The 11,835-nt window shown below is 55.3% G+C and overlaps 3 protein-coding genes across 3 annotated transcripts; 2 read left to right on the plus strand and 1 right to left on the minus strand.

Annotated features, from left to right (window-relative positions):
* Window positions 1-14: 14 nt before the first annotated feature.
* On the minus strand, window positions 15-3,042 carry CIDEB (cell death inducing DFFA like effector b). Its single transcript, XM_054577873.1, has 5 exons — window positions 2,883-3,042; window positions 2,387-2,531; window positions 1,140-1,289; window positions 713-903; window positions 15-552 (listed from the first exon to the last, which is right to left on the minus strand). The coding sequence occupies exons 1-5, from the start codon at window positions 2,921-2,923 to the stop codon at window positions 420-422; spliced, it is 660 nt and encodes a 219-aa protein (XP_054433848.1). The 5' UTR covers window positions 2,924-3,042; the 3' UTR covers window positions 15-419.
* Window positions 3,043-5,323: 2,281 nt separating this feature from the next.
* LTB4R2 (leukotriene B4 receptor 2) lies at window positions 5,324-6,409 on the plus strand. The gene has a single exon (XM_054577759.1). The coding sequence runs from the start codon at window positions 5,333-5,335 to the stop codon at window positions 6,407-6,409; it is 1,077 nt and encodes a 358-aa protein (XP_054433734.1). The 5' UTR covers window positions 5,324-5,332.
* Window positions 6,410-9,918: 3,509 nt separating this feature from the next.
* LTB4R (leukotriene B4 receptor) lies at window positions 9,919-10,971 on the plus strand. The gene has a single exon (XM_054577760.1). The coding sequence runs from the start codon at window positions 9,919-9,921 to the stop codon at window positions 10,969-10,971; it is 1,053 nt and encodes a 350-aa protein (XP_054433735.1).
* Window positions 10,972-11,835: the final 864 nt, after the last annotated feature.

The following is an 11,835-nucleotide window of genomic DNA, read 5'->3' on the forward strand; positions in this document are numbered from 1 at the left end:
GTAAACAATTTTATATTTTTATTGGAAATGTCTTTGCTATTCTTGGAAAGGGTATGAAGAAGTAGAGATCTCAAGATAAAGCCCGAGAGGGCTGTCTTCGCTGACTGGGGAGCTCAGGGAGAGGAGCTGTAAGAACATCTAGAGGTGGCAGCAGTCAGGGTGGTATTGAGATGCCTGGGACAAGCCTGTGGCCTTTCAGGGTAGGGGGGGGGGCTGAAAAGATGGCTGGGAAGGGACAGCATTCTTCAGAAATGGGAATAGGCTAGTGGTGTAAGGCATTACGCTGATGAGGTCAGAGGACAGTGGGGAGACCAGGTGAGTTATCTAGTCTGCAGTGTCTGCAAGTCCCAAGCCTAATGTCACCATGGTGACAGCCGTCTCTGGGAATGAGTCTAGGGGCAGAAGCTCTGAGCCCCTTTTCAGTAGGGGTGAAGGCGACCCTGCTGCTGCCGCTGCCCGGCCCCTTCCAGTACATGGCGAATGGTGGAAGAAATTCCCAGGAACACATGGCCCAGGCCTTGCAGCAGGGTGGAGGTCCATCGGAGGAGCTCCCTGAAGGGCAGAGACAAAAGGCAGTCAGGGGGCCAGGAGGGAGCCGTAGAGCTGGGAGCTGCGGGCTCTCAACAAGGGAGAACTAATGGGTTAGGTGAGTGTCGGAGAAGGAATTACTGCAACTGTAGGGATGGGGAAGTAAAACATGTTGGTCTCTGACCTGAGTACTTTCTTTGGGCCGAGTCCTTGAATGTCACAACTCATGGAGTAGAGCCCATAGAATGTGGCTTTGACGTTCAGGCTCCCAAAGAGGTCTCGAGGGTTTTGCTTGTACACATCAAAGGTGATGCGGGCGATGTCCTGGCTGTGCTTGGGCTTCTCCCGGCCCAGGCCATATGACAGCACCCCGCTCTGTAGGGCACCCCCATGAGTGCAATGGATCCTCACCCACTGACACCCACCGTTAATCCCCACCAGCAGTGGGACAGACCCACCCTTGCCTGGACGGTTAGTCCACTATAAGGTGTCCTTGATAAATCCTTCCCTCTCTCTCATCACCCCTGCCTCCCAGGGATAGGCAGGAGGAGAGGCTTGGGAGAGACGTGAAGGATCGCTGGCCTATCGCAGCCCCAGTACGAGGCGCTCACCCTGCTGGGCCTCCAGCTCTGCCCGAGCTCCAGCACCATCAGGCACGTGTCATCCTCCAGCAGCTGGAAGAAGTCTTCGCTCTCCACTGCGGTGCCATCCTCCTCCAGCACCAGGGTTAGCGCTCCACTCAGCAGCAGGATCTCTAGTGCCTGCCCAGTGGCAAAGCAGGAGGGAAATGGCAGCGCTTGTCCCGTGCGCCTTCTCTCTCCAGCTGCCCGGCATCCATTGGTGGGCCCAAAACACTGATATCCCAACTCTACCTCCTGGTGCTTAGCCATCTCTTCAGATGGCTCCGGGGCTCAGTGTTCTTTCACTGGGGGACCCTCACCAGGAGCTGACCTTTTTTTCCTGTTTGCTCCTGCTTTGTTCCGACCATGTCATTGTTATTTCCCCCTGCTTTCCTCCAAGCCACTCCTGCTTTGGAATTGAAAAGCTGGCAGGGGACCTAGCCAGATGGCTCGGCTGGAGCGCCATCCCATACCCCAAAAGGCCTTGGGTTTGATCCCTGTCGGGTCAGGGCACACTCTTGGGTTGGATGTTTCTCACATTGATATTTCTCCCCTCCCCCTAACCCCGCCCTTAAATCAGTAATCATATCCTCAGGTGAGGATTAAGAAAGAAAGAAAAAGAAAAGCTAGCAGGTTCTCCTGAAGAAAGGGCATGCAGGGGTGCGAGGCATGCTGATGGGGCCTGACACGACGGCATCTCATCCCCAGTGTCACACCTTGTCCTCTCCCACCCTCCCGAGTTCTCCACAGCACTTGGCAGTAACGATGACAATCTTTTGAGGCTACGCTGGTGCCATGTATCTATGTCGCACTTCACATATATTACCCTCTTCTTTCAACCACCTAAGAAGGTGTATTATTATTCCCTTTTTATAGATGAAGAAACTGACCTTTTAATAAGGGTCAATGACTTCCCAAGGTTTGATACTAGGAAGTGGCAGAATCAGGATTTGAACTTAATTAGTTGCACATGCCATACTGACTTCTAAATTCGGTCTCTCCAGCCATCTCTCTACTCCTTCCCTATCCCCAAAGAAAAACCCACTCCTTGGGCTAAAAAAATAGATTGACCCAAATGCAGCAGGGATCATTGCCTCCCACCCCCAAGTCCCCTTTAGCTATCAGAGAGGATGGCGCTGCGCTATCTCAGTCCTTTCTGCTGGTCATTCCAGGTTCTCATTCTTCTCGAGCCCCTAGGCTGCCCCTGAGAGAGGAACCCAGGGGCTTGGCTCACTCACCTTGTCTAGCAGTTCCTGTCGGGTGGCAGCTGTCAGACCTTTCCGGGTGGTCCGCTTGTGATCACAGACACGGAAAGGTCGCTGCGGTGGTGAAGCTGAGGTCCAGACCCTCCGGCCAAACTCAGAGCTCATACTGGATACTGACCTAGTAGTTCGGGAAAAAGGTCAAGAAGGAGTGAGGGGTGTGCTGAGTGTAGTGGGAATGATGGGGGTGGGGTGGCTGGAGAGTTAGGGAGGCAGGGATTTAGATCTTCGGATTAGAGTAGCCTAGGGACAGAGGGAGAGACCCTGGGGTGGAGGTGGATGCTGGTGGCTCAGAAGCTGGACAAGCCCGCTGTGGAACGTTGGTGTTGGGGGAGGGGGGTACAGGTTCATGAGTTTCCTCGGGCTGAATTCTCGGGGGCCCTCCCTCAACTCCATCCTCGGGCTGAATGGAGTTTTGTTGCTCTGCTCCTACCCCCAGAATTGGACAGTGGAGAGGAAGATGAGTAATCACCTGAGTAGGCTGCTGGGATTCAGGGCAGAGAGGTACTCCATGGTGGAGGGAAAGAGAGCCCTAGGCTAGGTCGTTCTCTGCTGTGCTGGGCTGAAGCGGTGATGATTTCTGTTACAGAGCTGGGACGTCAGCCCCAGTGAGTTGGGGGGATGAGTCAAGCCCGGACTCTGGCCCCCTGTCTGGCCTGTCAGGAGGGCAAAGTCCAAGGGGAGGGAGAAGAGGAGGGGCCTAGATGGGGTCCTGGAGGGAAGATAAAGGCCCAGACTTGCCAGGCAAAAGCCAAGGAAGCTTTGTGTGGATGTGTCTCTGGTGGCAGCATGTGATGTGAGATAAATGGGAACTATGTAAGAAGATGGAATGTGATCTCTGGTGTTTTTCTTTATACAGAGGGAATTTCTAGGTACGGAAGCTGCATTATGTGATTTGCGCGGTACATGCTGCCACCTACTGAAAAATCCATAAACTGCAGCTTTAGGAAAAGGGAGGCTGGATTGAGGATGGGATCAGGGGCAGGGCCTGGAGAAATGGGAGGTGAGGCCAGTGTCTGGGTGGGTGTGAGGAAAGGATGGGGCCTGATCCCTGGATCACCAGGATCCTGTCTGGGACTCTGGCCTTCCTGCTTTCCTGCTCTTTCCTTCATGGTCTAGAGGAAGCAGTTGGCTCAACATTTCTTCAGTTTAATTCTGCAGAACTGCCTGCTTCAGCCACACTGGATTATCAGCCACTTTCTCTCTCACCTTCCCCCTGTGGCCACTTAATGGGCATGAAGAACGTGTGAAAGTTGAAGGGGTCCTTTGATGGCATCAGGACGTTAGCTTTTGGTGTCCCAGCTCTGATTTCAGCTGCAGTTGTGATGGACATTTGTGTGGAAGCTCAGAGTCTCACTGGCAATGAACTCCTCACGTGAGTGCCAGTCCCTCTGCTTTCCTGCCCAGTAGCCTTGCCTGAGGCTTTGGCAGTCCAGCCGGCACCCTGACAAACGCAGGCTATAAGTGGGTATGCGTGTCAATGCCTCCTCTTTCTCGAAGGCGTCCTCTGTACTTGGACATTCCTGAGGCCTACAGAAGGAGCTCCGGACCGCTCTCCTTGGCTTTCCTCTTCCCTCTCTTCTCCTCTTCTCACTCCTGCTTCCCAAGCCAATCTCCCAAATGTAGGATTACCTGTACCCATGCCATTAACTCAGATGGTGCTTTGGAGGGAACCCAAATAGAGATGATATTGGTGTCCTGGCTGCCAAGGAACCCCCAGTTTGGCTGTTGACTGACAGAGGTCTTTCCCCTTCCTTCAACTTTATCAGTTTACCAGGTTCCTTCAAATGTCTTCATATCTAATCTTTGCCTGCTCCCTTCACCCAGAGAAGGCTTCTTTTCAGCATGCCTTCCTTTTTTTTTTTTTTTTCCCCTTGTCTTGTATCCTGGTGCAGCCTAGTAATGCGGTCTCTTCATGGTTGGGCGCTGTAACTCCTCGGGCAGGCTATACGCCCCTTACACCTCCATTCATTCCGATTCCCCCACAGATCTTGGCACCACGCTTTACACTGAAAGCTGTCATTGGCAACCCAGTGAGAGACCTGAGGGTGGGATGACTGGGGCAGGGCCCAAGGCAAGAGGTGAGAGGTAGGAAGCTGAGGGAAAAGGAGACTCAGCAGGGTCAGGAGCCAAGAAACGGGCAAAGAAAGAGCAGCAGGGGAAGTGAATAGTTTGGGTCCCCTTCTCTGCTGAGTGAAGACCAGGGGGGCAAGAAAGCATAGGGCTGCAGGGGTGGGAGGTCTGGGACCAGAGCTGGGGGTCAGGATTCAGCAGCGTCTCTACTCCTTCACTTACATGACCGGGGAATCTTATCTGCACCCCTTCAGCTTTTCCTGTTGCCTGAGAGGCAGAACCTCACACGCCTGGACGTGTTAGTGATGGGAAGGAGTAGGGTGAGGGAGGGCCCCCAAGAAAGGCCCCACCTTGTCCCTCCCCATTCTCGCCTCACCCTCTGAGAACCTAGCAGGCACAGGACAGGAGTAGGCACCGAGCCCATGGCTGCTTTGCCTTTCAGCCTCCCCAGGCCCTTCGCGGACCCCTTATTCTGCTAGCTCCCAGCTCGGTAAGTAGATCTGCCCAAGTGCCTTTACTCCCCACCACTCACTTTTGCCCTGAGGTACAAAGAATGGGGCTGGACAAAGAAGGGCAGAGGAGTGGAGGTGGAGGTGCTGGCGGCCTGAGAGTGAGGACTGGGCAGGTGAGCTGACTGAGAGCAGGGGATTTGGGTTCCAAGAAGTGTTTGAGTTGGGGCTGGGATCCCCGGGGAAGTCAAGGCTCCCAGACAGAAGAGAGGTGGGCTGCAGGGAAGTGGGAGAGGGAGGCACAGTTCCTTTTCATCTGGCATCAGGGATCCCGCAGGCTTTGACCCCACCTCCTGAATGCCCTCTATGGCTCTTTCCAGCCCCCTGTAGGTGCAGAAGGATGATGGACTGCTACCGTCCCCCAGGGAACGAGACGCTGCTGAGCTCCCCGGCCTCAAGGGCCACAGGCACCGCCTTCCTGCTTCTGGCAGCACTGCTGGGGCTGCCGGGCAATGGTTTTGTCATTTGGAGCTTGGCGTGCTGGCGGCCTGCAAGGGGGCGGCCGCTGGTGGCCACTCTCGTGCTGCACCTGGCGCTGGCCGACGGCGCGGTCCTGCTGCTCACACCAGTTTTTGTGGCCTTCCTGGTGAGGCAGGCATGGCCGCTGGGCCAGGCAGGCTGCAAGGCCGTGTACTACGTGTGCGCCCTTAGCATGTACGCCAGCGTCTTGCTCACCAGCCTGCTCAGCCTGCAGCGCTGCCTCGCCGTGACCCGCCCTTTCCTTGCGCCCCGGCTGCGTAGCCCGGCCCTGGCCCGCCACCTGCTGCTTGCCGTCTGGCTGACTGCTCTGTTGCTGGCCGTCCCAGCCGCCGTGTACCGCCACCTCTGGGGGGACAGCCTGTGCCAGCTGTGCCACCCGTCGCGGGTCCACACCGCCATCCACCTGAGCCTGGAGACTCTGACCGCTTTCGTACTGCCCTTCGGGCTGGTGCTCAGCTGCTACAGCGTGACACTGGCGCGGCTGCGGGGTGCCCGCTGGGGCTCCGGTCGGCACGGCACGCGGGTGGGCCGGCTGGTGAGCGCCATCGTTCTCGCCTTCGGTTTGTTCTGGGCCCCCTACCACGTGGTCAACGTTGTGCAGGCGGTAGCCGCGCTGGCTCCACCCGAAGGGGCCCTGGCGAAGCTGGGCGGCGCAGGCCAGGCAGCGCGAGCTGGAACTACGGCTTTGGCCTTCTTCAGCTCCAGCATCAACCCAGTGCTCTACCTGTTCACGGCTGGTGATCTGCTGCCCCGCGCAGGTCCCAGCTTTCTCACGCGGCTCTTTGAGGGCTCCGGAGAGGCCCGAGGAGGCGGCCGCTCTAGGGAGGGGACCTTGGAGCTCCGAGCTACCCCTCGGCTCAAAGTGGTGGGGCAGGTTCAGGGCAATGGAGACCCAGGGGGTGGGGTGGCAAAGGAGAGTCAGGAATGGGACCCTTGACACCAAATCCTGTTCTTCCTTGTCCTCTTCAATCACCCCTCAGAACGCAAGAGAACCACTCCTGAGAGTTTGGGAATCTTCTGACTAGTTTGGATCTGTTGGGGCAGAATTATTATACGCCTGGGGCAGGCCCAGTTTCCTGCAAACTGAGGGATTGCATTGGGGTGATGGTTCATGGTAATGAATGTGAGCACTTGCAGGTTGGCATGTGCCCATGTGCCAGCGCTGCTAACTTGTTGCCAGTACCTGTTGTGAAAGACGTTGTACAGCCATTACAGCAGGGCCAACAGTGTGCTGTCCCTGGTGGTTCAGCCTGAGTTGCAAGGAAGCCACCTGGTTCCCCTGCTGGGTCAGGCCAACTCTGGGCAGGGCTATCCTTCAGTGACATCTTGACCTGTCCTCTCCAGACCTGGTGGCCTGGTTCCCTCAGGCCAACCCATACAACCACTCTGTCAATAAAGGGAGAAAGAGGAAGGAAAGGTGTGGGTGCTTGGATGTGGGGTGGGGATGGGATCCATTCTCTGGGGTCTGTAAGAGCCAAGTGGGAGGAAGCAGGCTCTGGAAGGGGAAAGTCTATCTATGGAGTTTGAAAGGAAAGTTTCTCTGCCTGTCTTGTAGTTGGCACTACAAGTCTGAGAGGCCCTGGGAGTCTGAGGCTTATCTTCCTCTCTGAATCCAACTCTCCCTAGAAGGTCCCCTGACTCAAAAAGGAGCCCAAGGGCAGGGACTCAGTCACCCAGAGGATGTTCGGGGCGTAGAGATGAGGTAGTGTGAGGGGTGGTGTGGATATTTGGAGGACAGGAAGAGATTCTCAGGGAGGCGCCACCTCTCCTTTCTCCTTTCTCTCTCTGCCAAGTCTTGACTCCTCCCGACACTGCTAGCTGTTCCTTACAGGCGCTCCCCCACACTTCCCAGCCCCCACCTTTTGGAACCTCTTTACATACAGGCCTCAAAACTGTTCTGGATCCTGACAGTTTTGAGTCTGGGGAGGCAAGATGGGATTCTTTGTAGGGGGCATCCACTTGTATACACATGTGGTCACTAGGGTGACCACCTCACCCTGGTTTGCCCAAGACTTCCCCTGTCTTAGCAGTGGAGGTCTCTTATCCCAGTCCACTCGGTCCCTGGCAGACTTAGATGGCTGATTATCTGAGTTCTGGTCAATCTGACCATTACCCCAGTTCTGCTTTAGTAACTGTTCACACCACCCAGACAGAGGCCAAGAGAGAGCAAGGGAAACCCAGCCCTCAGGGTCAGGGTCATACCAGGGCCACCAAAAATGGGTTGCAGGTAGAGCTCTGGACTTGGGGGTGAGGATGCTTAGAGTGTCTAGCCTGGGGTGGAGGACGGGAGGTCACTGACAGATGCATGTGGGGAGCAGCTTGGGTGAGGAAGCAAAGACAGTCTACTTTGTGTCAGAAGGAACCTCTGACTGACCCCAGAGCTTTGAGTCAGACGCTCCTATACTGTTGCATCGACTGCTGAAGCTCCTTCCTGTCTTCATGCACTGTGGGAGAGGATCGCTAACTTCCTGTTACATATTCCATGTCCCACACACCATCTGTGGTCAGAAAGCCCTTTCTCAACCCTGGCTGCTCGCTGTAGTTTCAGACCATTTCTTTTCATCATATCTCCTACCTAGCAGCTGTTGGGTGATCTCTGCTTTGGCTTTTCTCAAAGCAGAGAAAGTGGGAGGCACCATTACACTCTGCAAACTTCCTGAGAGTGACAGAGTTGGAAGGGAAGCAGGAAGTCAGACTGAAGGAAAGACTTTCCAGTTCTTAGCTTCTGCAGGAGAGTTCAAGAAAAGGAGGAAAGGGAAGAGTGGCCCTTTGCGGGGGGAGCGGGGGCTGTTTCCCTTTCCACAGCTCTGGTTTCCCCTCTTGGCAGAGCAGGTATGAAGAAGCATCACCGCCCCCCACTCCCTCATTCCTATTCCCTATGTTCAGCCTTTATTTCCTTTGTGTGTTGAAGGTGGGACTGGAGAGGAGGCTGTGGGAAGGTAGGAAAAATGTGGTCCTGACCTTGCCCAGTGCCCGGATCTTAAATCCAAACTCGTGTGTCAGTGGAGCCACATGGGCAAGCACAAGGCAAATGGTTGGGGGAAGGGGAAGAAGCTGACATTCTGTGTGATAGTTAAGGAGACCCTTTGGACTTTGGCTTTTATCAAGACAAAGGAACACTGATTAACCTAGAATGGCACCAATCATTTTAAATGAGGGGAGGGCCAGGGTGCTGGGAGAGGGACTTCTTCCCCCAACTACACTCATACTTGAACCCAAGCCAGGGACAAGTTGCTGACCTCGTTAAGTCATGATTTCATAACCCAAACCTCGAACCTAACCACAGCTCTAACCTATACTTACTATTAATCTAAAAATCTCCTTGTTTACACAAAATATATTCAACATTCTGCCTTCTCAATCTGAGCCCATTTCCCCTCTCTGGCTTCCCTCTCTCCTCCTCCTATATGACACAATTTATTACTCTGTTCAATTATCCAGTCTAGACCTGCATATAAGGCCACACCCCAGCCTGCTCACTCCTGCACCCCTTTTTTCTCTCCCGCTGCCCCTTCTAGGGCTCTTCTCATCTGGTCCCACCCCTGAGGGTCCTCCCTGCTGGCCCCTTTGGAACACAAAGAACATCCCTCCTTCTAGTGAAGGGAGGGGTAGAAGTTTAAGCCCCACCCTCAAGATGTATCCTCCCCCTCCCCTGCTCGTGGTACTTCCTCTCTGGCTGACTTAGCTGACAGCATCCAGACCTGGAGCCAGACCGTTGGCACTGAGACAGATCTGGGGATAGGCTACACCACTCTGCCCTGACCCTGGGATTGGCACTAGCTTCCACCCAGTACCCAGCAAAACCTGTAAGTAAGGATCCTGGGAGTAGAAGAGGCGGTGGAGGGGTGGGGTGCAGCCATGAGAGAAGGTACAGAGGAACTTCTAAAGAGAGCCTGACCCGTGGTAAAAGGGCTTGGGAGGGTGTGTACTTCTCTTCTTTTCACGAACTCCTTCCCATCCCTGTTATTCCTGGTGGACCTTGGGTATCTCTGGGGAGAGTGGGTAGGGAATTGGGAGACATCAGTGGGACTGAGGGGGCTAAGACCCTGGAAAGGGACAGAGGAGTTAGCCTTTTGAGAGGTGCAGCATTGGTAAGGAAGTCCCCCTCCCCCAGTTTGGCTTTGGGTTTGAGGGTCTCCTAAGGAAAAGAGGCTGAAAGGGTCTGGAAATGCTACTGCTGCTGCTACTGTGTATTTTGCAATTGGGTCTATGCGCAGGAAGGGGCCCTGTGGTGTGGCCCAGTTAGGAAATTAGTCCTTCTTCTCAGCCAGATCCCCTAAAACAGGTCAGTTGGCAGTGATGAGAGCAGTATATGGCAAGGGTGCATCTGATGTTGCTGATTTGGAGAAAGACTAGAGGATTCAGGCTATGTGTGTCCAGGGCGCTAGGAAACTCTTGGACCCCTACCCTCATGCGCATGTCCACCTTAACCTCCAGATCTTTGCAATGGCCATGAACACTACATCTCCTGCACCACCTTCCTCACAAGCTGTCACATTCATCTCTCTGCTGGCTATCATCCTGCTCTCAGTGGCTCTGGCTGTGGGGCTCCCTGGCAACAGTTTTGTGATGTGGAGCATCCTGGTAAGGATGCGAAAGCGCTCTGTTACTGCCCTGCTGGTGCTGAACTTGGCCCTGGCTGACTTGGCCGTGTTGCTCACTGCCCCCTTTTTCCTCCACTCCCTGGCCCGAGGCACCTGGATTTTTGGAGTGGCTGGCTGCCGCCTGTTCCACTATGTTTGCGGAGTCAGCATGTATGCCAGTGTTCTGCTTATCACAGCCATGAGCCTGGACCGCTCACTGGCAGTGGCCCTACCCTTTGTGTCCCAGAAGATGCGCACCAAGGCGTGTGCCTGGCGGTTGTTGGCAGTCATCTGGGTGGTGGCGTTATTGCTGGCCACACCCGTCATCGTGTACCGCACCTTGGTAGAGAAAAACAGGCGCCTGATCTGCTTCCCGGTATACTCCAGCAAAAATCACATGGCCTTCCATCTGCTCTTCGAGGCCTTCACCGGCTTCCTGCTGCCGTTCCTGGCCGTGGTGGCCAGCTACTTAGACATCGGGCGCAGGCTGCGGGCCCGGCGCTTCCGCCGCAGCCGCCGCACAGGCCGCCTGGTGGCGCTCATCATCCTGGCCTTCGCTGCTTTCTGGCTACCCTACCACCTAGTGAACCTGGCCGAGGCCGGGCGCGCGCTGGCCGGCAGGAAGGCAAGAGAGGGGCCCGTGGGGGAGCAGCTGCACCTGGCCCGCTCTGTGCTCATCGCACTGGCCTTCCTGAGCAGCAGCGTGAACCCCCTGCTGTATGCGTGCGCAGGAGGTGGCCTGCTTCGTTCAGCCGGCCTGGGCTTCGTTGCCAAGCTGTTGGAAGCCACTGGCTCAGAGGCGTCCAGCACCCGACGTGGGGTCACCCTGGGCCAGACCGTGAGGGACGCCCCACCCCCGCCTCCTGAGTCTAGCCCAGCCGAGAGCCTCACTGTCTCCAGCGAACCTCTCCAGTGACGGGAACTCAACCAGGCCTGGAGAGCGGTGGTGGAAGGACACTTGATTTCCTCCTGGCGAATGCCCCGACGCTGGCCTGACCCAATTCTGCACACCGTGTGGAGGAGGAGAGGAAGAAGAGGGAGGGGAGAGACAAGTAAGGGCGGAGTGAGATCCTGGCTCCCCTGGGCAGCTTTGCAATTAAAACCGAAGTCTGAAATTGAGTTAACCCTCTGTGCGTGTGCGGCATGTGTATTATGGGGAATTGGGGTGCTCCTGGGTGTGTTAATGGAGGTCTGTCTCCATAGCTGAGATGCACGTCTTCTAGTTTCCCATGGTTTTCAATTTTTGAAGGGACACAAAGACAGACGTAGAAATCAACTCCCCCTCCGCCATTCTGAGGCAGGTAGCCTGCAGGTAATACTTAGAACACACGTTTGCAGGTTCCTGAAGGACATGACCAAGGAAGACCACCCATGTGGGCTCATCACTCCAGACGCCTTGACTCAGCTGACTTTCTGAGAAAATTTAGCACTGCTCTGGGACCTCTACCCCGAAGCCAGCGATAGCGATCATTGTTGGCATGACTCCAACTTCCTGCCACTAACCTTCATCCTCTCAGGGGCAGGTTTCTAAGGGACTGGCCTTCTTCCCTCCATCTCCCAAAGAGGCCTCACTTGAGAACCAAGTCAGCAGATCTTGTCCCCTAGAATTCTCATCAGCATTTAGCCAGCCCCCCAAACGCACTCTGGCACCGGGTGGAGCTGAGGGTACTCTGTGACTATGGTCGTGCTTAGGAAATGAAGATTCCCCAAAGTGCAGAGGGATGAGTCATTCTTTCCTCTGGATGGCTGTTGTCTTGGAGAGCCTCTGTTCTGACAATAT

This window comes from Pteronotus mesoamericanus, unplaced genomic scaffold (assembly GCF_021234165.1).
Source record: "Pteronotus mesoamericanus isolate MK-2021 breed Mesoamerican mustached bat unplaced genomic scaffold, CSHL_Meso_final contig_46, whole genome shotgun sequence".
NCBI lineage: Eukaryota > Metazoa > Chordata > Mammalia > Chiroptera > Mormoopidae > Pteronotus > Pteronotus mesoamericanus.